The sequence below is a fragment of the Cetorhinus maximus genome, chromosome 11 (assembly GCF_964194155.1).
Source record: "Cetorhinus maximus chromosome 11, sCetMax3.hap1.1, whole genome shotgun sequence".
Lineage (NCBI taxonomy): Eukaryota > Metazoa > Chordata > Chondrichthyes > Lamniformes > Cetorhinidae > Cetorhinus > Cetorhinus maximus.
In genome coordinates, this window is record NC_135889.1 from 53,182,827 (window position 1) to 53,208,994 (window position 26,168).

General features: G+C 45.6%; 1 protein-coding gene across 1 annotated transcript in view; it reads left to right on the plus strand.

The window, feature by feature from the left end:
- cerkl (CERK like autophagy regulator) overlaps window positions 1-26,168 on the plus strand; it is a 316,590-nt gene that overhangs the window by 203,336 nt on the left and 87,086 nt on the right. Inside the window, exon 4 of the mRNA XM_078551938.1 lies at window positions 7,038-7,101. Coding sequence (XP_078408064.1) covers window positions 7,038-7,101 — 64 coding nt within the window. The remainder of the gene's footprint in view (window positions 1-7,037; window positions 7,102-26,168) is intronic.

Sequence of the window (26,168 nt, forward strand, 5' to 3'; positions counted from 1 at the left end):
GAATCGGCGGCTGCCCCACCAGCGACCCAGTGTTTCCCGGGAATGCATTATTAATGAGGCAGGACGCGCCGGGAATGGGATGACATGGTGTGAAATTGCAGCTAGCAGGTAAAACGCCCTTTTCGCCCGCTACCGCACTTAGTGCAAATCTGGGATGATTCTGCTTTGAACAATACATGTTAGTACATTTACTGTTGTTAGTAGACATGAGAGGAGAAAATTTGGATTAGGCCCATTTTTGGGCACAGGGGTCACGATTTGAGATTACCCAGTGCTTCATCCCGTTGAGGCATGCAGCAAGCAAATTTTGTGCTTCAATGGACCAGGCACTTGGTAATTGTGAATCATAACCCCTGTGCCTGATAACAGGCCAAATCCAATTCAATGTTTTCAGCTTGCAGCCCAGAGTGGAACGTGCTGCCGACTGGCTGCACGCTGGACAGTGGGCTCATCAGTGTGTGTGGCTAACATGTGTTTCAGCTAGCCTGCATGTCTCAAAGGCAGCCTGTCCCTCTTAAAGGGGAGGTTCAATCATTATACTGAAGTTGCTACAGATTGCCTGTGAAAGACGTATTCATCTTCAAGGTGAAGATTACTGCCCATTATCTGGGATGTTTGGTCGGGTTCTGGTGGGTACGTAGGCGACTACTAAGGTCAATCTGTTGCAATAAGACAGGATACTGCAGAAGATTGAGTTTGGATCAGCTAGCTTGGGATTTCCTCTCCTTGCATTTTCTCTCTGCTTCTGATATGTGCATGTTTTTGAAGGAGGCTGTACCCTTCTTTATTTGGTTGCGCCAAGTGCAGTGATCCTGGACAAGCTTCTCCTAGGACCTGGGGTCAATATCAAAACTCTTAAGCAAAGCCTTCAGAGTGTCCATGTAGTACTTCCTTTGATCGTACCCCAGACTCAAGCTCTCCATAGAAGATTCACTTTGTAAGTGAGTGTCAAGTAATCTGGCCACATAAACAGCCTACTTAGTTGTGACTCTTACAATAAGACTTAGCGAGAAGTAGAAGCACAGAAAACGGAGCAACAGGCAAATGTGCAGACTCCTAGGTTTTCGGATATGGCGCTGGAGGTATTAGTACCAAGTAGCACAAGGTGCTCCTTAACAAGAGGGTGCAGACCGGAATTAGAAGGTGATGGGCACACCTGTATTCTGTGTGCCTTCTGGAGGAGTTGGTGTTCCTCATCATGGGGATGGCTGTGACAAGCTATTGCTGAGAACATTCAGGATGATGATATGTTTCTGCCGTATGCCTCTTCTCAATTCCCACCTCACCCTCATCCAGTAATTTGGCATGATGTTCAAGTTGCAGAAACAATGGACCTCTTGCCTTTCACCTAACCTCCCTCCATCATCCCAATCACCTCTTTCCGTATTTCTCCTTTCAGGCACCCAAGAACCAGTCTGAAGCCTGTACTGAAGCAGTCTGTGTCCATATGCAGCAAGACCTGGACAACATTCATGCTGGAGCTGATAAGTGGCAAGTAACATTCGTGCCACACAAAGTGCCAGGCAATGACCATCTCCAACAAAAGAGAATCTTACATCTCCCTTTGACATTCAGTGGTATTACCATCACTGATGGATTACCATTGACCAGAAACTGAACTATATAAATACTGTGGCTACAAGACCAGATCAGAGGCTGGGAATTCTGCAGCATCAAACTCACCTCCAGACTCCCCAAAGCTTGTCCACCATCTACAAGGTACAAGTTAGGTGTCAGGTAGAATATTCTACACTTAGCGGTATGAGTGCAGCTCCAACAACAATCAAGAAGCTCGACACCATCCAGGACAAAGCAGCCCGCTTAATTGGCACCCTGTTCACCACCTTAAACATTCATTCCCTCCACCACTGATGCACAGTGGCAGCAGTGTGTACCATCTACAAGATGCACTGCAGGAACTCACCAAGGCTCCTTCAACAGCACCTTCCAAACCCACAACCTCTACCACCTAGAAGGACAAGGGCAGCAGGTGCATGGGAACACCACTATCTTCAAGTTCCCCTCCACGTCACACACCACCCTGACTTGGAACTATATCGCCGTCCCTTCACTGTCACTGGGTCAAAATCTTGGAACTCCTTCCCTAACAGGCACAGGGTGTACCTATCACATGCACTGCAGTGGTTCATGAAGGTGGCTCATCACCACCTTCCCAAGAGCAATTAGGGATGGGCAATAAATGCTGGCCTAGCCAGCGATGCCCATTTCCTGTGAACAAATAAATAAACCACTGCAGCCTAATGAGGAAGGATGAGAACAACACCAGACCTCTGATGCAGAAATACCATCACTTGATCTAACAACTGCAGTCACTGGCACAGATACTGGCACTGCACATACCTACAAAGGTAGTATAGAGGTGGGATCAGCACATGGTGAATAATCAGACATGATTGGGCTGCAGACAGAGCAGGGCGAAAGAATATTCCATGTGCCAGCTCACTGGAGGGCAAGGTCACAGATGAGTTCGGCCGAGGACTCAGACAAGGGTTTCGACAGTGCAATGTACAGGAGAACACTGATGATCATCCAAACTGAGATGCTTGGTGCATTGGCAGTCCTGCCAGACAGCTGTTGTCCCTATCAAGGATCATGGACAACTTGACATAGGATTTTGTGCTGAGCTTGGAGCCCATCCTTTTCAGCATGGAAACGGTGGCCAACTCCATGAGAACATCTATGAACCTACCCATGATGCAGCTTCTGGTGGTGGATCTCAGTTTCCGTTGCAACACAGGCAATAGCTATCCAACATCTTAGTGCTGCAGTGAAATCTCAGACTGAGGTCATAAAACCCATGCTTAGAGCCATACAGACTCAAACTGATACTATCATAGCTGCGGATATCCATGCTTAAAAGGGGCTTGCAGGCCCTAATAACAGTCCAACAATCTGTTCTCCAACAGATTAGTAGGATTGCTGAGGCACTGCCCTAGGGGAGCGGCAGTAGCTCTGTGGTACGTGGACCTGCTGTCCCTTCTCAGGATGACAGCTTTTGTTCTCCCACCACTGCCAGGACCAGTACTGTTGCTGTTTTCCTATCAGCCAGCCAGCCCAGAGTACTGCTGCCCATGCCAAGATAGTGTCTGTATCTATGCCCACAGCATACAGAGCTACTTGAGGCTGTCCTAATAGGTCATCTATAGTCTTCCCCAGTGAAAGTCAACAGCCTGCCACCAACCATGCTGCAGCCATTAGGGTAGCACTGCACAGGAGCACTAGGACATTAGAGCCCAACACTAGGACAGATAAGGCACCTGCAAGACAATCACAAAGAGGTGAACAAGGCTGAATAGTTCAGTGTTGTATTCATTATTGTTATTACGGAATGGTTTTTTGATTGGTTTTTATTTCAGGATTTTGGACATGAGTATGCTATGATGGTATGTAGCAGATTGATTGAAACGTGGAGAATTGTGGGGCAACCTTGGTGATGGCTTGACATCTTTTGGGAACCAGAGTCTTATGTCAGCTCTCGAATAGCCCGCCCAGAGCAAGGGGATCCCGGATGCTGGACGTCTCTTCCTTTTCCTGCTCCTCCTGCTGAGGTGCTCTCTGAATGCCTGGTGGGAAGGCCTGCACCCTAATGATACCGCGGTTATGGAGGATATAGCAGACCATCATGAACATTGACACGCACCCTAGTGACTACTGGAAGACACCCCCTGAGCAGTCCAGGCAGCAAAACTATTTTTTCAGGATGCTGGAAGTTTGTCCCACGATGTTATGAATGCTTGGCTCTTGTTATAAATGCATTGTAGTCAGATGGCAGAGGGAACTCATTATCCATGAGTACGGAGGGTATCCCTTGTAACCCAGCAACTAGCCTCCGGTTCGCTGTAGTGGGCAAAATATGGTGGGTACTGCTAACTGCCGCAGGGTTAAGATATTGTTGCTGCTTCGAAGACAGGAGGCACTGACCAAGAAGATCTTCTGTTTGTGGTCACGCACCGACTGGACATTGATAGAGTGAAACCTTTTACAGTTACAGAACATCTCACCATTAACATGTGGTGCATGCAGGGTGGTGTGCAGTCAATTGCTCCTCCCCTAAACAAGCAGAAGCCATATTAAAATATTTAAATTAGGGTCTGACGCTATATATTGGCTTTCCACTAAACGGAGGCACAGTGAAACTGAGTGGTGAACAGCTGAACCCGTGATCCTTAAAGGGCAAATCCATGTGCCCTCTCCTCCTGTTGCTCTCTGGTCAATGAGAAGATGATGAAGTCTTCTCTTCTGCTGTGCAGAGCCTCTGTGCCCAGCAATGCAGGGCAAAATACAAGATGTTACTGATGTCGCCTGCTCTCATCTGCAAGAATCCTCTGATCTCCTTGTCAAGAGGCAGCACCACTCCCTTGAAAGTCCAACAAATCAGCAAAATTCCTCTAAGAACATAGTGCTTCCAAAAACCTACAACAGCAAAATTAAGTCAAAAGCACCTCACCTTGAAGTTGAATGGTTATCCCATTATTTAATGTTACTGGGGGTTCCCTCCTACAGCTGATTGCATGCTTCCAGTGCAGGAACTTCATGCTGTGCTAGCACCCTCTCGTTCTGGGCTGCCACACTGGAGGTGGCCAGAGGTGTTCTGGCTACCACTCTTTCTCTGCAGGGCTTTGAAGCCTCCAATATACTGCTCCAAATCAGGTGGAACAGCTGCAGAAGAAGTGGGGTAAATTGGTGACCAAATGCAACATCCACACCCCAATAAATTTCCTTCCAGTCCTTGCTGACGGCTGCTTCAGCCCCACCACCCAAATATTGATGGGGAGGCACTGAGTTCCTGACCCATCTGCCACTCCCCAGGACCAACAAGTGAAGACTGGAGTAGCAGTAGGAAGACCCTGAAGTCCTTTGATGGAGGCAGAAGGACTATACATACCTTGCTTTGCCACTATAGCACAATTACTTGTCTGCTGAAGACCTCTAAGTCTGTTATACATTGTACATGCAATTGAGTTGAAAACAATGTACTGGCAAGATTTAGACAACATGAAATTGTCTCTGCAGGCTTTTATGTGAAACAAAAAGGCATGGGGATGATTTTTGTTTTGGTTATCACTCTTGGTGGGGCAATTGGGACCAGCAGCTGGTAGAAATTTTTTGTGTGGGCCAGAGCAAATAATCTTGGCCACACAAAATCTTTGGCAAGGCTGGTTAGGACTATTGTTGTGAGCGGTCAATAACAGTCCCTTTAAGGACCATGAGTTCAGCTGTTCAACAGTCAGCTTCACTGTGCCTCCGTTCAGTGGAAAGCCAATATGTAGCATCAGACCCTAATTTAAATATTTTAATATGGCTTCTGCTTGTTTCGGTGAGGAGCAGTGATTCTTATTTTAAGGCCTGCTTGAAAATCAAGTTGAGTGGGCCTAGCTGGCAAGTTAACAGTTGTTATTAAAACATTTCTGCTGATATGTCTGTTCACAGGCAGGTGAAAAGTGCTTTCATTATCTTTAAAATGTTAGTGATACTAAAAATGAATAATTATACTGTCTTTCAAATATAGTCTAAATTTTGCAGTAGTCAATTAGCCCTTTGTATACTTTATGATATTTGCGTGTTTTAATGTTATAACATAAGGTCAAGATCTTTCTACCATTCTAATGCAGAACATTCTAAAATTGAATTAAATAAATGCTTGCAACACAACATATTTCTTAATTTAAAGTATATATTTTGAATAAAAAGAGATGTACAATTACTGATTTAGTTTCAAGTAGCAATCCTTAAAAGATTAATGAATTGCCTTTTTGAGATAGTGCATAATGACACTGTTCTTGCATAACCACAGATATGTCAGTATATTCTGCTGAGAGCTTTACGTACTGGGCCACATGTGCACTGGAAATCATTGGTGCTATAATCCAATTTATTTAACTGTTCACTACTCCCCCTACAGTTACATTGAATGACTGGAGTATTTTGCTGTGATGCAGATGGACTCGCTGGCAATTAAATATAAAATGGAGTTTGTTAAACATGAGATGGTTAATTGATTTTTTTCTTGATTATTCTAAAAGAAAAATACTTCTTACTACTAATCCAATGTGTCAGAATTTCAAGGAGGAGTGGTCTGTTCATGTATTTGTATACTGTATTTATATTAAGCATATTTTTGTAAGTACACTTAATATGAGGGAGGTCAGACATTGTACACGGTATCCTTAATTCTGCAGTGATTCTTTGGACTAATCTGATGTTCAACTTTTACGTATTTTTAAAATAATATAATGCTGAAGTTATAACCAGAGCACACTGGTACCGGAAAACAGATAAGCATGAAAGATTAATGTAATCTTGCAAATAATGATGCACATTCTTACACAAAAAATCCATCTGCAAGTGTCATGTCAGTCAGCAGAAATCTTTGATGGGTAGATCCAGCTGGGCTGTCTCTTCTGGCAAAGCTGCCCTAGAAAATGCTAAATGCAGTTATGATGCTTAGTGCCATCTGCAGCATGCCAACTCATCCCATTTTCATTGGCATTTAGAATGCCACATAGGGCATAAACACAGTAGAGATGGCAATGTGGAATGACAGATTCTGATCCTCTGGAGAATTCAGGCTCTGGTGTGTAGCTTTGCCACCTTCTCCCTACTATCATTTGATGTTGTCACTGGTGTTTTCCTGCACTTCATGTTTTTACATTGAGTAATATTTCTGTTCCCTATTTCTCTAATTATAAGTTAACTTAACCTTAAAAGTAAAAATGCACAAAATCAAATTGTTCTATGCTGTAATGTATTGTAAATATAGATACTTAGAAGATTTTATATAAGAGTATTCTATTTTGTAAAAATCAGTACTAACTGCCTTGGCATCTAATTATGTGTTTGCATTGCTTTTTTCTTAATTATAAAATACACATTCTAGTATAATTTGCCTTTTATAGCCTTACCATATGTTCATACATATGGCAACCACAAGTTCAAAGGTACCAAATTTTTTTAAAAAGTTGTCAAATCTTCAGATTACTTCATTTTCTATTCCTGACCATGTCTTTCTTTTGTAGTTACAGAGCATAAAGGACATGCTTTATCAGTTCTCAAGGAATGTGATATTCAAGAATTTAATGGGTATGTAAACCTTGAACCAAAACTGTCAAAATATTTGTTGAATTCTGTCAATTTGTGATAGGTTCCCCTGAAAGTAACTCATCCAAATGGCTTTCTGATAATGTATCAATAATGCAATAACTAAATGATAATAATCAACCATTCACAATTGAAATAATTTTTTTTTAGACAAAGGACTCTTTGTGTATAGTCACAGCAGGTGGGAATTTAATTACTTGTTCTGTAAGCAGTGATGAAGTACCTTTCTGCAAAGGACTACTGGTATTGAGGCTTTACACAATATTTTTTCTCCTGAGTCCTTATATTAGAGTCAAATTTAGCTATCCTTTAATATTTTCTGCTCATGTTTACAATGTATAATGATGACAGTATCGTATTTGGTTGAGACTTAAACATTGTCATCTTCTGTTAATGAAGAAAAAATATAATGCTTAGTTTTGGCGACATCAGAGCTTACATCTGCAACTTGTGCTCCTAGATAGTCTGTCATTTCTGAGATTTTTCATATCAGCCCTTTGAATACTGAATAGCTTTTCAGGTTTCAAGAAATTTTGTAAGGCAATTGAAAAATTAATTAGTGCATAGTTTTGATCATTTTAACTTGCAGTTACCCCCTTATTTATCCCAAGACTCTTTTTCCTCAGCGATGTCAAAAGTTCATTTAATCCAGAGAATCTTAAGGGGCTGAATTTTTGTCTGGATGTGGAAGTGCGTTTCAGTGCACGAATCGCCACACCTAGTTTTTTTTTTGGAGGAAATCTGATTAACCTCCACATTCCTGGCCCCATTCCATTTTCTTCTGTCCTTTTTGTGAATCGGAAATGCCTAGTGTACAAAATGCACACGTGCCCCTGCTGAGGCTGGGTTCCCCATTTTAAATGGGGGATGAAAATCAGATTTCCTCCCTTACACCATTTCTGTTTGGTGGTGCAATGTTTTGGAAGCCGAAAAGCATGCGGGGTTTGAGAGTTCATGAAGAAAATGGAATACCTGCTGAGGAGTCTGGAATATTCTGAAAGATAAGTGTAAAGTGATTTCACACCTTCAAATGTCATTATTAGGTGCTGTATTCCAATGTAGATGTGTTTTTAATGCAGTGATTCAACATAGGGATTGTCCCTAAAGGTAACTTGACCCTTACATTGACCAGCCTTGTGTATTTGTTCGCATGCATTACAGTGCTTTTCCAATAGATAAAGCATTATAGTGCAGTCATAAATGTACAAAACGCACTGTCAGCCTGTGCTGTCTATGTTTCCACTGTGATTTAAATGGTTCTGGCTGATATATAAAAAAACTGGTGTTGACATTTCAAAAAAATCTACACATGGAAAAAAAATTTAACCATAGGCACTCGACTTTAAAATTGAAATAAACACTTGCTGTTCTTTCCTTCCCAGACTATTGTTTGGATAGCTGTGGCCATTCTGAATGCTTGGCTGAGCTTCAAGTGCTAATGGGTTTTAGCACTAAGTGTTCCATTCATCTGAGAATGAATGACAGCTTCAAGAAGTTATAATAACAGAATGTCTCTTTGATGTGATTTCTGGTTTGTTGACACAAGCTACTAGGACTACAAGGATCACAAGGATTTTTTTCAATGGCTGCATTTTTTTCTCAGTTCAATGATGTGAAGGCTTTTACTAGATGGTGAGAGGTTAATTTCTTTCCCCAAGGAATTTAATTCCATTACTAATGCATGGAATCTGAGGACTGTACATAGTACATACTGAGTGAGTAGCTATGGAGGATACATGGATGATCTGAAGGGGCATGGTGAAACATTGGAGCATAGAGATGGCATGGGGTGGAATGTGTGATCTGAGGGGGCATGGAGGATACATGGGGGCATCGAGGTGGCATGGGGGTGCCTGGGAGGCGAGGAGTATGGTTTTGGGGGTCTTTAAACACTGTTGGGAGCTGGGATATTGTTGGAGAACCAATGCAGGTCTTCTGACCCACTTGTCCCTGCACCTAAAATCCTCATGCACTCCAATGCAGCTCGTAAACTGCATGCGGACGCAACTCCAGTGTAAAAAGACAAAAATGGCATAGGAAGTCACACTTGTTTGAGTGTGTAGTTTGTGAGCTGCGCAAGTGTGTAGGTTGGGTTTTCCCAAGCCCAGAGTAAGATTTAGCCCTAAGGTGTCCATTCCTCACTCATACTGGCTCAACTACATTTCTATTTTTTGGTAATTTCTTCACCCTGTACTATTCCAATACCATCCAGCTATGACCCTTCCACTTCTACCTTTTCCAGCACCATGTTCACTCGAAAACACCCAGCTAACCTTTCCTATTAGCAACCCAAGGAGTGAGCCCCTCTTTAGCTAGTGCATGACTTCCCTCTGCTTCTTCCTTTTCTGTCTGTCTCCTTGGGGGCTAACCACACTAACCTTAATCCCATTTTCTTATTTCTTGCATTTTCCCTTTCTAATCCTGCCAATAATCCAACAGCTGTGCTTCTCCACATTCTCCTGTAGAACTTTCACTCACAGAGAGGAATTTTAACTGTGGCATGCCGTTCCCACTGCGTAACCGGCACTGTGTGCTACTCCCGCTCTCCTGGCCTTTCCAGTTTCGCACACAATTACAATTAAAAATTAAAGTGCCAGCACCGTGAATGGGAAACACGTGCGATTCAGTGGTGGGGAAACTTCTCGTTGATGAGCCTGCTGTCAGCTGACAATGCTGTAGCTACTGGCGGGCTATTAAAGAGCCTCCTGTTCAACAAGGAGACTGTGCTTCACTGCCAGGACGCTGCAATTTGAGAGGTTTCTCCATAAGACACACCCATCAAATTCCTCAGAGCAGAACATCACTCAAGAGCTATTGCACGGGTTCAGCAATCCCTCCCTGCAGGTTCTCCTCCAGGCTGTCAGAGAAATGTGGGACGTGCTGTTTCCAGCCTATGGCATCAGAAGGCCCTCGCACCAAGACAAAGGTCGCAGAGGAACTGGGTCCAATGCAGGAAACAGGTCAACAACCTGCTCTGGTTCGCCAGGGTAAGTACCAGTGTCGCATCTTCAGTGTCATCAGTAATGTATATGTGCGAGTGGGCAGCAATTCTAGATGATTGAGTGTGTGATCAGCTTTAGTGCCACATGGCAGTTGAGGCCACAGCATGTGGAAGCTTGACTTTTATGTGTGTTTGGATGCAATGTGTGACTGAGAGGCCAGTATGTGTGATGGAAATGCATGCAGACAAGGGGGTTAGTTGTCACCTGACATGTCACTGACTCTGCACTCGGTCATGTGGGACAAAGCAGACCCGCAATACCCGGGAGAGGAGATGGACAAGAGATGGTGTGCCTGATCTCAGGCTCCTGACAGCCACAGAGAAAGAGGTGATGGAAATCACTGGTGAGGAGTGCATCATCACCCCCCTCATCAGTAACCTCTGCCAGCGCAGTTATTCCCACACAGTTTGCGGAGAGTTCGCGCTTAGATTTGGGAACACAATCTGGTGAGCACAGCACAGACATATCCCAGAAGCTGAGGGAGTCTGTTACAGGTGGGTCCACAGACTACTGCGGACCAGGCCCCTATAGAGCCCCACTCTGATAATGGGCCTCTGGTCGTGACCACAAGGGACGTGCAGCAGAGGTGAGGGGAGAAATATGGCAGATAGGGACTATGTGCAGGTTTGCACTTGATATAGAGGAATCCATGCTAGCCATGAGTTCTGCCTTGTCTCAGGCATTTGAGCATATCGCTTCAGCCTTGGAAAGGACGGTGACCGCCATTGAGAGTCAGGTCGAGCATTTGATCCATATGGCCTCACACCTGCATTCCATTGCTCTAGCCATGGGCTCAGTGCAGCAGTGGCTAGGTGAGAGGTGGACGAGGCACCTGGACCTCCTTCCAGAAGCCCCTTCCTCAAAGAGAGTAAGGTAGGTGTCATTGCACACCAAATGGAGGAGGAGCACATCCAGCTGCCCCTGGGGCCTCCATTTAAGGACACTGCAGGGTTAGCGGCGTCTCCTCATCCCTTCCATTTTTGACTCTAATAGGCAAGGCCGAGAGGGATGCTGCTTCACCAGTGCAGGAGCCCCCTGTAGGCTGGAGCCCCGAGGCTGCATGCCTCCAGAGGATGCCCATCACGGTCATCCAAGACTACAGGCCATCACACTGAACAGACTGCCTCCACCTCAATTGCTATTCTTCTGGTCACAATGAGACATAATGGTAGAAAATGTAAGCATAAAACATTCTGAGCGCGGAGGTGGCACGGGTAACTTTTACAATTATTTTTCATTTGTAAATACATGCACAATATATTGTTTTCGCTATATTCCGGTGTACATAATCATAAGTTTTGGGGACATCCGTTGTGAGAGTTAAATTTAATGGTACGTCTCACGGTTGGCACTCTTTTGACTGTTCAGAGGAGATAGAAACATTGCATTTATTGTTGAAGAAGATGTTTGCATTTTCGTGCAATCTTTATTGAATGTTAATGTGAGTTTCTGCTTTGGTACTCATCAGATTGTGAGACATGGCTTAGGATGCAGGCTCAGCTGGCACCCCCTTATATACCGTCTAAATGAGATTGGCCCAGATTACTTTCAAGGGGTATAACTGAGATGGGTGTAGTTGCACTCAATGCGCTTTAAGGATGATGCTGGATCAGAATAATTGATCAAGGTAGACTGATACACGTATGTCCAAGTGCTCCAAAGATGTTCTTTTGACTAGCATTCGTAAATGAGTGTGTGGCAAAGCTCCACTCCCCATTTTATTCTAGGTGACAGCGGGTGCAGGTTTATAGTTAACTTTGCAAGGAAAGGTGTTAGGGCTAGATGAACATCCCAGGAAGGTGATGGAGTTCTGACGATGGGACAATGGACATACAAATGCCTCATTGTTGGGCGAACCTTGTACGTATCAGCTTGTCCCTTTAATTCTCACACACATCTCTCCATGGCCCTAGTACCCATTAAAAGCCCATCCACATTCATGGCCTCCTCCCCAGGCTTAGACAATTCATCTTCATCTGAGGATGTTCCTCACGCTCGTCCTGTTGCAGCACGTGTTCACGTTGCATAACCAGGCCGTGCAGACCATGACTATTCATGATACCCTCTGGGGTGTATATTGCTGAGGCCCTCCAGACCGGTCACAGCAGCGGCCAATGGCGTTCTCTATGATGGTCCTGATAGAGGTGTGAGCTTGATTGTAGTGCTCTTCTGCAGAGCTCTGGGGATGCTTCACTGGTGTCATGCAGCGGATAACCCTTGTCATTGAGGATCCAGTTGTCAACCTGGGCTGGAGCTTCAAGAAGCTCTGGGAGCTCTGTGTTGCCCAAGATGTGTGCATTATGACAGGTCCCTGAGAAACGAGCACAGACCTTCTGATCCTTCTCCTGGGGCAAAATTTTTACCTTGGCGGGTGCGTGCCCAACCCGCTCAAGCGTAAAATGACGCACATTGACGTTGGGTGAGTGTCCCGACGTCAACATGCAATCACGCGATATTTCAGTCAGCGGGTGCCCGCCTGTCAACAATTAAAAGGCCTATTAAGGCCATTAACAAGATAATAAAAAGAAATTTTTCGCTGCCTGTCCAACCTTACGGTTGGTGGGCAGGCGAAAAGGCCAAGCAGCCTTTGCACTTTTTAGGAAACCCCACCCATGGGCAGGATGAGGTTTCCTAAAGCAAATAAAAGGGAACTGAGCGATGGCACCAAAGGCGGCATACCTTGCCACCTGGCTGTCATTATTGGTGGGGATGTGGATAAAGTCATTGGCACACTGGTACAGGGCATCTGTCATCTCCTTTATACACCTGTGTGTGGCAGCCTGTGAGATGCCACATATGTCGTCCCTCGTGCCCTGGAAGACAGTGGCGAAGAAATTGAGTGCCACTGTAACCTTGAAGACCACTGGCATGGGGCTCCCACTAAATCCATGTGGCTCCATGTCTTGATGCATAATCTGACTTATCTCAGTTGCCATTTCCTGGGACATCCTCAGTCATCTCTGCCATTGCTTCTCAGACACCTGCAGGTAGTTTGTTCTTGTCCTGAGGATGCGTTTACCCGCCAGTGCCCCTCTTCAACAATGCCTTCCCTGGATCGTTGCATTCAGACGAGCCTCCTCCACTGGTGTTGCCTGCTGTTGGAGTTGCAGCCTCTGTTGTTGGTCTGCAAGAGCTCTCCATTGCTTCCTGTACTACAATCGCGAGGATACAGGAATATCGATTGAATGAGACCCATGGTCATTGCAATAATTACACAGTGCTAAGAGGGCTAAAATAGAGATGAGAGCATGCTTGTCCACGGTTCTCACACAGAGCAGTAATGATCAGGGAGCCCCTGTAATTGGCCAATTGTGGGGACCCACAACTCCACCCTCCCAAGATGGTCCATCTGCTTTGATCGACATTCCATATAAAGAAGTTTTGTATGAGCTCCTGCACTTTTCACGCTCATGCTTGCTCCCATCACGCTTGAACCACTCAACATAACCTTGCACCTTCCCTCTGTAACCCTTGAACCTTCCCCCATTATCCTAGACCCTAGCCCTTAACATGCCGTCTCTTTCCCCCCTCCCCCCACCACCTCATGGATACCCCCATCCCAGTCTAAATGCTCACTCTGATCCTAAACCCTCCTGTTATTGTTACGTTTTTCTTTTAACATTAACGTGCCAATCATACATAAGAATTGGTGAATCAATAATGTGGGTTCTTTATTTGAAGATAAGACTATATATAGATATAGTTACTGGGAGGCTAAGTATAGTACATCTGATCTCTATCTTGCTGCTTGGCAACTCCCCTCAAGTCATGGGACTAATACATCATGACATGTCAAGGTATGTCATGATTGACAGTAGTTTAGAATACGCTCCCTTAAAGGTATATGCATATCATATCACAAGATCTCCCTTTTTTCTAACTAAAGGCTTACCTTTAAAGGATCAAACTATTTACATGAAAGCAAAAGGAAATAACATTTTATTTGCCCTTGAAAAGGGGGTGGTGAGCCACAATTAGGGATGGGCAATAAATGCTGGCCCAGCCAGCAATGCCCACATCCCATGAAAAAAAAATGTCAAAGACTGTAAACAGGTCAGAAAGGATTAGGAAGGATAATTTACCTTTGTCACAGTCATGTAGGGTGCCACACCAACCCCCTCCAACAACTCTCCACCGTCATCCAACTGGTGGCACTGCTGTCACCTGGTTCTATTCTTTTTCATCTCATCTTAGTCAGAGCATCAGTTGCAATGGCTTCTCTTTCCTCTCCTGCATCATTACCTCCAAGGATCTATCTTTGGCTCCCTCCTTTTTGTCATCTACATGCTGCCCATGATGACATTATCTGAAAGCACAGTATTACTTTCCACATGTACACTGATGACACCCAGCTCTACCTCACCACCACCTCCCTTGACTCCTGCACAATTGCTAAATTATCAGACTACTTATCTGACATCCAGCACTACATGAGCAGGAATTTCCTCCAACTAAATATTGAGAAGACTAAAGCCATTGTTTTCAGTTTCTTAACTACCAACTCCATCCCTCTTCCTGACAACAGTCTGAGACTAAATCAATTTGTTCGCAATCCTGTTGTCATATTTGACCCAAGATGAGCTTCAGACCACATGTTTGCGCCATCACTAATAGATTAGTAGATAACAAAACAAAACCGCCTATTTCCACCTCTGTAACATTGCCTGACTTCGGCCATGTCTCAGCTCATCTCCTGTTGAAATCCTCATTCATGCCTTTGTTACTTTTAGACTTGACTATACCATTACACTCCTTGCTGGTCTCACACATTCTACCCTTGGTAAACTTGAGGTCATCTAAAACTCTGCTGCCTATTTTAACTCCATCAAGTCCTGTTCACCTATCATCCCTGTGCTCACTGACTACATTGGCTCCTGGTCAGGCAATAGCTTGATTTAAAATTCTGATCCTTGTTTCCAAATTCCTCCATGGCCTTGCCCCTCACGTTTTCTCATTTTCTTCCAAGCCCACATTCCTCCAAGATATGTGCATTAATCTAAGTCTGGACACTTGAACATCCTCAATTTTAATTGCTGCACCATTGGTGGCCTTGTCTTTGGCTGCCTAGGCCTCAAGCTGTGAAATTTCCTCCATATACCTTTCTGTCTTTCTACCACATTTTCTTCCTTTAAGACAATCCTTAAAACCTACCTCTTTGACCAAGCTTTTGGTCATCTAACCCAACATGTCATATTTTTGCTTTATAATGCTCATGTGAAGCACCTGGGTGTTGTATTACATTAAAGATGCTATAGAAGTATACGTTGTTATATGGTAATAGATCAGTAGATAACAAAACAAAACCTAAAGTCTTTTGCAAACACATAAATAGTAAAAATAAACACATAAATAGTAAATGTAAAGGTAGGGTAGAGCTGATTAGACCCAAGAGATCTTGTGGAGGGACGTCTGAGGTACTAAATGAGTACAATTCATCTGGCCAGAAAAGGATGCTTCCAATCCCACAGTAAAGGAGGGTAGTTTTTTTGAAGTTGTGTATATGAACTTTGAAAAGGTTATTGATAAAGTACCAGACTTGTTAGCTAAATTGAAGTTCATGGGATTAAAGGGGCAGTGGCTGTGTTGGTGCAAAATTAGCTGAAGAACAGAAAGCATGCAGAAAATAGTGGTGAATGATTGGTATTCCAAGAAGTCGGTGTTGGGACCACAACTTGTTTTGATGTCTTAACGAGTGGGGGAAAGGGCATAATTTCAAAGTTTTCAGATTGCACAAAACTCTGAAACAAAGTAAACAGTTGGGTGGAATTTTATGGTCCCCCGCCAGCGGATTTGAAGGTGGGGGGCTCGTAAAATGCATTGAGTGGCCTGCCTTCCTCTTACCTGCCCACCCTGACCTGTCTTCCATTTTATGGAAGGCAGTGGAGATGTCAGGCAGCCCTTTTGAGGCCCTTAAGTGGCCAATTAATGGCCACTAAGTGACTCACCCAACCCCCGCCACTATTTTACCTATGGCAGGGGGAGGCCTACACTAGATGGGTAGCTTGGCAGCTTTTACTGCACTGGCTGGTGTTAGGCAAGAGAGGAGGGAACTCCCCTTTGGGTCCCCTGTGCCCATTGGAGGCACTGCCTCACAACGTGATATGCCCCTTCAACCATGCCCTCTGGCCTTTCAAATCCAACCCCTAACGTGCCCCCCCTTGCTGGGACCAGCCAACCAGGCTCTGCTAATACCCCAGATTTATCTGAAATCTGGCCTTCATTAGCTCCTCTTCTAGGGGGACTGCCTGTAGTCCCAGCAGTGGCCACTGTTTGAACCTGGTGCTGCTAGGGCTACAGAGCAGCTGGTCAATTGGATTGGCCAGTAGCTCTCTAAGGTGGGACCCTCTCCAGTTGGGGGCAGAAATCTCTCCCTGAGCCAATTAATGCACTGTGGAGTGTTTTGATATATTAATGATCTAGACGAGCGTTTTTATATAAGGACCCGGACTTGGGTATAAAGGGCATAATTTCAAAGTTTGCAGATGACACAAAACTCAGAAGCAAAGTAAAAAGTTGAGCAGGGTATGATCCCTGTCAACTTTCATGTGGTGGGTGAGAACCGCCGCCATCTGAAAAATCCCCTTCCTGAGAATATTAACAGATTTCAGGAGGACATCTGTGTGGATCAGTGTGTTTGCACAAGAGCAGGGGAGAGACCTCATCCTGAGTGAGACACAGCCAGAGTGAGTGTGGACATGGGCAATTTGGTGCACAGTGGGAATTCAGTGCAGAGGGGAAGAGGTGCTATTTGCATTTTTTCTTTGCTGTTCAACTTCTTAAATCTTCAGAAACTGATCTTGCCCTGCTGCAGCAGTAGAGGCTACAAGGGAGAGGAACAACTAGTAAGTAGTGGGTAAGGTCAGGTAAGTATTTACTACTTTTATCGCTTATAGTTTAAGGTCTTTTTGTGGTTTATAGTTTGGTATATTCTGTAGTAACGAGGATCAGGAAAGAAGGGCCCTAGAGTAATTGATTTAAAAGGTTTAATTTAAAGGGCTAAGTCATGGCTGGAGAGCTCAAAGCCATGGTGTGCTCCTCGTCTCCATGTGGGAAGCCGCGAACATTTCCAGTGCCCGGGACCAGCATGTGTGCAGGACTTGTGTCCAGCTGCAGCTCCTGGAAGCTCGGGTTCCAGAGTTGATACGGCGGCTGGGGACACTGTGGAGCATGCGTGAGTCTGAGAGCCTTGTGGATAGCACGTTTAGAGAGGTGGTCACACCGCAGATGAAGGGACTTGAGGGAGGGAATGGGTGACCACCAGGCAGCCCAAGAGAAACAGGCAAGTAGTTCAGGAGTCCCCAGGTGTCCCACTCGCAAATCGGTGTTCCATTTTGGAGGCTGATGAGGGCGCTGGTTCCTCCAGGGAGTGCAGACAGAGCCAAGCTTCTGGCACCGTAAGCAGCCTGTCTGTACACGAAGGGAGGAAGAGAGGAAGAGCAATAGTAATAGGGGATTCTATGGTCAGGGGAACAGATAGGCACTACTGTGGCCATCAACGTGGCTCCAGGATGGTGTGTTGCCTCCCTGGTGCCAGGATTCGGGATGTCACTGAACGGCTGCAGGGCATCCTGAGGGGGAGGGTGATAAGGCAGAGGTCATGGTACATGTTGGTACCAATGACATAGGTAGAAAGAGGGATGAGGTCTTGCATCAAGAATTCAGGGAGTTAGGCAGTAGAATAAAAGGCAGGACCTCTCGGGTTGTAATCTCTGGATTACTCCCACTGCCACGTGCTAGCGAGCATAGAAATAGGAGAATAGCACAGATGAATATGTGGCTTAAGAGTTGGTGCAGGAGGGAGTGTTTTAGAGTCCTGGATCACTGGGACCATTTCTGGAGAAGGTGGAACCTGTTCAAGCGGGACAGTCTACATCTGAACCACAGTGGGACTAACATCCTTGCGGGCGGGTTTGCTAGTGCTGTTGGGAGGAGTTTAAACTAATTCGGCGGGGGGCAGAGACACAGAATGTGAGCAGAATAGGGACACATCATAATACAGTAAAACAATCAAGTCAGAGGGAGTACAGCTGCATTAAGTTTCAAGGGAGTAAGGCAAGGCTGGATGGCCTCTACTTTAATGCCAGGAGTATTACAGGTAAAGCGGATGAGTTAAGGATGAGGATTGACACGTGGAATTGCGATATAATAGCCATCACAGAGATGTGGTTGAGGGAAGGGCAGGATTGGCAGCTCAACATTCTGGGATATAGAATCTTCAGGCGAGACAGGGTAAAAGAGGAGGAGGCATTGCATTATTAGTTAAGGAGTCAGTTACTGCAGTAAGGAGAGATGATATCTTGGAGGGGGCATCGAATGAAGCTTTGTGAGTAGAGTTTAGGAATAAAAAAGGAGCAGCCATATTGTTAGGTGTTTATTATAGACCCCAGCTAGTCAGCGGGAAATTGAGGAGCAAATATGTGCACAATTTGCGGGGGTGTGTAAAAACAATAACAATAGGGTAATTATATTAGGTGATTTCAACGTCCCCAAAATTAATTGGGATAGGCATAGTGTTAAAGGCTTGGATGGAATGGATTTCTTGAAATGTGTACAGGAGAACTTTTTCGGTCAATATGTAGAGGGTCCAACAAGGGACGGCGCAGTGCTGGACCTAATTCTGGGGAATGAAACCAGACAGGTTGCTGAAGTGGTGGTGGGGGAGCATTTTAGTGATAGTGACCACAACATGGTACAATTTAAGCTTGTTATGGACAAAGAAATAGACAAGTTGCAAAAAAATGTTTTGGATTGGGAGAGAGCAGATTTTAATAAAATAAGGCAGGATCTGGCCAAGGTAGACTGTGAACAGCTACGTGTGGGGAAATCTACAGAGGAGCAGTGAGGGGCGTTCAAAAAGGAAATGGGGAGGGTACAGGCTCAACATGTTCCCTCTAGGGTGATAGGAAGGAGTAACTAGCCCAGAGAACCATGGATGACCAGAGATATTCAGGATACAATGAAAAGGAAAAGAGAGGCTTTTAGCAGGTACAAGGGGAGCAAATCAGTGGAGACATTTGTGGAGCACAGAAAGTGCAGGGTGGAGCTTAAGAAAGCAATTCGGAGAGCAAAGAGGGAATATGAGAAAGCTCTGGCTGGTAAAAGTAGGAAAAATCCCAAGATATTCTATAAGTGTATCAATGGGAAGAGGATAACCAGGGAAAGAGTAGGGCCCATTAGGGACCAAGGAGGCAATCTATGGGTGGAGCCAGAGGACATCGGTAGAGTGTTGAACGAATACTTCACATCCGTCTTCACCCAAGAGAATGAGGATGAAGGTATGGAACTAGGGGAGAGAGACTGCGAGGTTCTTGAGCAAATTGATATAGAGAGTGACAAGGTATTGGAGGTGTTGGCAGGCTTTACAGTGGACAAATATCCAGGCCTGGATGATTCATGTCCCAGACTGCTGAGGGAGGCAAGGGAGGAGATTGCAGGGACTCTGACCCAAATTTTTAATTGCTCTCTGGCCACAGGGGAGGTGCCAGAGGACTGGAGAACAGCTAATGTGGTTCTGCTATTTAAGAAGGGTTGTAGAGAGAAGCCAGGGAACTACAGGCCAGTGGGTCTCACGTCAGTGGTAGGGAAACTATTGGAGAAAATACTGAAGGAGAGAATCTATCTCCACTTGGAGAGGCAAGGTTTCATCAGGGATAGTCAGCATGGCTTTGTCAGAGGGAGGTCATGCCTAACAAATTTGAATTTTTTGAGGAGGCGACCAGGTGTGTAGATGAGGGTAGTGCAGTTGATGTAGTTTATATGGATTTCAGCAAAGCTTTTGCCAAGGTCCCACATGGGAGACTTATAAAGAAGGCAAATGCACATGGGATACAGGGTAATTTGATAAGGTAGATTCAAAGTTGGCTTAGTTGTAGGAGACAGAGGGTGGTGACAGAAGGCTGCTTTAGTGACTGGAAGCCAGTGTCCAGTGGCATACCACAGGGATCTGTGCTGGGTCCCCTATTAATCGCCATTTATATAAACGACATAGATGACTATGTGGGGGTAGGATTAGTAAGTTTGCGGATGACACAAAGATTGCCCAGGTGGTTAACAGTGAGGTTGAGTGTCTTGGGCTACAGGAAGATATAGACGGGATGGTCAAATGGGCAGATAAGTGGCAGATGGAATTTAACCCTGAAAAGTGTGAGGTGATACACTTTGGAAGGAGTAATTTGACAAGGAAGTATTCAATGAACAGCATGACACTAGGAAGTTCTGAGGAACAAAAGGACCTTGGCGTGTGTGTCCATAGATCTCTGAAGGCAGAGGGGCATGTTAGTGGGGTGGTGAAAAAGGCATATGGGACACTTGCCTTTATCAATCGAGGCATAGATTACAAAAGTAAGGAGGTCATGTTGGAGTTGTATAGAACCTTGGTGAGGCCACAGCTGGAGTACTGTGTGCAGTTCTGGTCGCCACATTATAGGAAGGATGTGATTGCACTGAAGAGGGTAAGAGGAGATTCACCAGGATGTTGCCTGGGATGAAACATTTAAGTTATGAAGAGAGGCTGGATAGACTTGGGTTGTTTTCTTTGGAGCAGAGAAGACTGAGGGGCAACCTGATCAAGGTGTACAAGATTATGAGGGGCATGGACAGGTTGGATAGGGAGCAGCTGTTCCCCTTAATTGAAGGGTCAGTCACGAGGGGACACTAGTTCAAGGTGAGGGGCAGGACGTTTAGGGGGGATGTGAGGAAAAACTCTTTTACCCAGAGGATGGTGACAGTCTGGAATGCACTGCCTGGGAGGGTGGTGGAGGCGAGTTGCCTCACATCCTTTAAAAAGTACCTGGATGAGCACTTGGCATGTCATAACATTCAAGGCTATGGGCAAGTGCTGGTAAATGGGATTAGGTGGGTAGGTCAGGTGTTTCTCACATGTCGGTGCAGACTCGATGGGCCGAAGGGCCTCTTCTGCACTGAGATTCTGTGACATAGATTGGTGGAAAGAGGAGACATGTGACAGATGAAATTTAACACAGAGAAGTATGAAATGATTAACTTTGGTAGAAAGAAATTAGGAAAGGCAATATAACCTAAATGGTACAAATGAACGGCGGGGATTGCAGCTACAGAAGGTGTACATACACAAGTCATTGAAGGTGGCAGCACAAGTTGAGAAGACTATTAAAATGCATAAGGGTTCGATGGTTTTATAAATAAAGGTATAAGAGTACATAAGCAAAGAAGTTATGCTAAACTTTATAAAACCCTGGTTAGTCCCCAGCTTGAATATTGTCTGCAATGTCAGGCACCAAACATTTGGAACATGTCAAAGCCTTGGACGGGATGCAAGAGAGATTTACTAGAAAGTATCAGCGATGAGAGGGTTCAGTTATGTGGAGAGACTTGAGAAACTGGGGTTGTTGTCCTTAAAGTGGACCAGGTTAAGGGATATAGGTGTTCAAAATCTTAAACATTTTTTATCAGATAAGAAGAAACAGTTTCCAGTGGCAGAAGACTTAGTAACCAGAGGACACAGATTTAAGGTAATTGGCAAAGAGACCAGAGGCAATATGAGGAAAAAAATTACACAGTGAGCTGTTATGGTATAGAATACATTGGGCGGAATCGTCCCAGATTTGCACTAAGTACAGCAGCAGGCAGGTAAAATGACGTTTCACCCACCAGCCGCAGTGGCGGCTTTTCACGCCGTATCGTCCCAAACCCGCTGCATTAATTATGCATTCCCGGGAAACACGCTGTTTCCATGCCAGGCGGAGTCTCACTCGCCCACCATGCCATCACTTTGCCGCTTCAGCATGCCGGGCACCATATTTAAAGTCCAGCTGTGCACACATATCTCAGTGCTTCCAGCCCACGACTGCTGCAAACAAGCCATGGCCCCGAAAGGCAATAAGACTGCTGCCCCCAGGTTCAATGACGTGTCCCGTGAGCGCCTTTTGGACTCAGTGGGGGTTCGCCGTAATGTCCTCTACCCCAGCTCAGGCTGTAAGATGGGCAGCAAGATCATTAATCTGGCTTGGGAGGCGGTGGTCAGTGCCAATGCCCTTCAAAAGAGGACAGGCACCCTTTGCTGCAAGAGAATGAATGATCTCCTCTGTTCCGCCAGGGTAAGTCACTCTTCTCATCACTCTCAATTCAAACACTCACAAACCCATCACACATCCACAGGATGTGGATGTCACTGCCAGTTCAAGGGACATCACCATTCAATCTATCACACGCACCTTCATTGTCCTCATCCCGTCCATTGGACAATTCACCATCCACACATGCCAGGCATACTTATCATCTGGCCTGGCGGGTTTCCTGCTTACACTCTCTCCTCTATTTATGCAGGACAAACTGGTACACAACAAGAGGGAGAGGTCGCAAACTGGTGGAGGAATGCCTGAAATCAAGGTCCTCATGGACTTTGAGAACAGAGAAATCGAATTGGTTGGCAAAGATCTGAACCATTCCTGTGCTAAAGGTGAGGTTGGTGGTGCTCTACCACGTGAGGATCCAACTGTGCAAAATCCATCAGACAACCATGCTGTGAGCGAACTCAGGCCCTGCAATGCACTAATTATCTTGCTTCTGCAGTCACATCTGGGAAACAGCCGACAGAGTGCATGACCCAGAGTCTCCAATCAAACCCTGAAGAAACCTCTGAAGAGGAATCTGTAGGCACCCTCCTTGAAGTCCCGTCACAGTGCTCACCCACACCCTCTTCCTGCGCAAAGACACACAACACGGTGGGACCTAGCTTTCCGGTAGCCTTGGGATCACAATCTGGTGAGCACATCGCACTGTCTGATTTGCAGCGGGCGACGACAGGGACCCCCCAGGTGTCCGGCACTTGGAGGACTACTGGAGTCCAGAAATTTGCTGACTGTGAGTCAGATGACCAGCCTCTGGACTCATTCATGCCTCAGTTGCTGGAGTTGCAAAGGCTAGCTCGGGAACATCAGAAAGGGATGTCCGCTGCACTTCTCAGACTGAAGCTAGATGGAGGAGTCTGTCTGCCTTCAGGCTGAGGTGGTGGAGGTGATAGTGCCGGCATGCCAATGCACCGAGGTTAATATTGGAGGGTGGCGGCTGCCATGGAGACCATGGTCCAGGATGTCGCTCTTGCACTACTGCATGGGCTCAACTCCATCACTGGCACCATATTTGGCCTCCAACATTGTGTACGCGAGAGGAGTGCCAGGCAGCTCGATCTCACTCCAGCTACCCCTTCTCCTCAAGGAGTCAGCCCTTGGGCACCCATAAGGAGGAGGATCAGCAGGTGTACCCCCTGGGCCCATTCATCCAGGTGAGTTCGGAAGGGTCCGGGCAATCCAAATCCCCTCTTCCTGTGACCTCAGCAGCTCTAGCTCCACAGGCCGAGGAGGGTGCCACTGGCACACAGCGGGACCCTGAAAGCAGGCTGGGGTCCTCCAGGTCTCAGCCCTCCAGAGCACGCCCACCAAGATCATCACAGACAGAGCATAGCAGTCAGCAGGCTGCCTCCACCTCTGCTGTAGATGGCCGGGGAGCAACAAGACATAGAGGCAGGGTTAGGAAGGTTAAGAAGATGTAACTCTTTTGTTAAAAACAAATAAACTAAATTAACAAAATCAGGGACAAAGTAAAAAGCAACACCTTAAAAAGGGATATTTCAAAAGAAAAAGCAAATCACAAAGGAACTTTACAACCATTAAATCAAATTGTGATTAAAGTGGTCAATAAAGCACCCCAGTCCTCGCGGTGCCCACCAAGCACGGAAGGCCTCGACGGTGCCGGCAGACACCGCGTGCTCCCTCTCCAGGGACATTCGGCTGTGAACGTAGCTGTGGAAGAGGGGCAAACAGTTGGGTCAGAAGACCCCCTCGATCGCCCAGTGCCTGGACCTGTTAATGGCCATCTTGGCCAGGCCCAGGAGAAGGTTCACGAGGAGGTCCTCCCTCCCTCCCTGCCTGCCTTCTCACCGGGTGCCCGTGGATCAGGAAGGTGGGACTGAAGTGTAAAGAAAGCAACAGTAAAAGGCACTTCAAATAACTAAATAGGGAGTGCAGCCTATAACATCCTGTATATGCGTGGTCCACAGACTCCATAAGGCTGCAAAGGACGCAGGTGTAGTTGCATATGGGTGTTAATCACTTGTACTGCTCACTATTGTCAATAAACTCCCAAGGATGTCTCCCTGCCTATGGATTCTTGTTCGGATGAGCAGTGTTGAAGATGTGAAACCTTTCTGCACAGGATAAAGGCAGGTGTCTCCCTGCAGCTTCTGTGGACCCTGGAAGACTGACCGGCTGAGAATGTTGGAGTCATGCAGACTCCCTGGAAACCATGCGCAGACCTGCAGGTTGGTTTCTGGTTGTCGCACACTAGCTGCACATTCAGCAAATGGAGTCCCTTGTGGTTGACATAGTTGGCCACATATTGCGATGGGGATCTGAGTGCCACGTGAGTGCAGTCGATGGCACCCTGCACCTGTGGGAAACGTGAGATCTGGGCAAATCCAATTGCTCTTGCACCCTGGCTGTCCTGGTCCCAGGTGAAATGCACAAAGTTGTGTGCCCTCGCAAAGATGGCATCCATGACCTCATAGATTCATTTGTGAGTGGAGGCTTGTGAGATCCCGCAGAGGTCACCTGTCGAGCCCTGAAAAGTGCCACTGGCATAGATATTGAGCGCTGTGGTCACTTTCACGGCCACTGGCAGTGGATGCCCCCATGCACCTGTGGCACCAAATCCTGCAATAGCTGGCAGATGTGACCGACCAACCAGTTCTCTAGACATGGGCAGTCTTTGGCAACACTGGTTCTTGGCCATCTGCAGGAATGAAAGGCGATGTCTATAGACCCTGGGTCTAACTAAGCCTCGAACAGTGATGACTTGCTGTGGCTCTTCGGTAGCGTGTGTAGGAGCCCCAGTCACCCCTTCTTCCAGAGGGTGCCACTCCTCCCTCTGCGCAGCCAGGAGCCTCAATTGCTGTCCTTCATCATCTTCGCTCTTTATAAGCCACGAGGCATACAGCCAAGTTACCAGGCTCCATGATCCAGATGTAGTCCTCCTGCAGGATGAAAGAGAGAGACACGTGGGTTAGTATGGGTGTACTAAGAACATGTCTTGTTAAGTGTGAAGGCCCCTTAACACACCCCCAAGAGTGCTGGCCACCACTTGGATGGCCAGAGATTGGCGCGCTGCATGGCTGCCTGTTATGACTGATGCAGTTGACAAAGCAGAGTTATTTAAAAGTCCCAGAAGGAAACTTTAAACAACTGTCATAACCAATAATTTTAAATGTTTGAGATGTGACTCCAAACTCAGGAATCAGGCCACTAGTTATCAAGGTTTTACCTTAAACTAATTGAAACATTTTATTAAATTAAACAGGTTAAAAATATATATACACATGGCTACAAATTACCACTATCATATCTTTTAACAAATTCCCAAACAAATCTCCATTAAGGCAACAGCAACCTATAGACTTAACCGTACTCCAGGCGAAGCATTTTCACCCTTCAAATGAGGTTCCTTTCACTGTGGAGCCAGTAGGAGGCTTGCATTGCCTCTGCCTGCATGCCCGAAAACTGCTAAAGTTATACCTACCACCACTGATTGAATTCAAGTTCTCATTGTCCCACCAGCCTCTTTGAACTTCAACTTTTAATAATGAAACCCCTTTCATAGTACCAATTTTATTAATAATATAAACATATTGCTTGGTAGCTGTTAGAAAGGTGTCAATTTTCAATAAAATGCTCTATTCAAAAAATGTAAATGCACGCCATCTCTCTTACATATCAAAACTAGTACATATCAAAGCACCCAGACAAGCTGGTTTTAACCCAATTAAGACAGACCCACAGACTAAACCTCTATTTTAAAAGAAAAATATTTTCCAAAATATTATATACATTATTAGCTTCATGACATCCCCTTCCTTATCGAAAAATGAACCGTCATAATTCTAAAAGACGGCTTCATTTTAATAACCGATCTCACACTATCTCGTATACTTATTACACTATTACATTACCAGATGCATGCATTAACATAACTATATGTATACAAGTCCTTGGTATCAACAAAAATCACTTCAGTTCA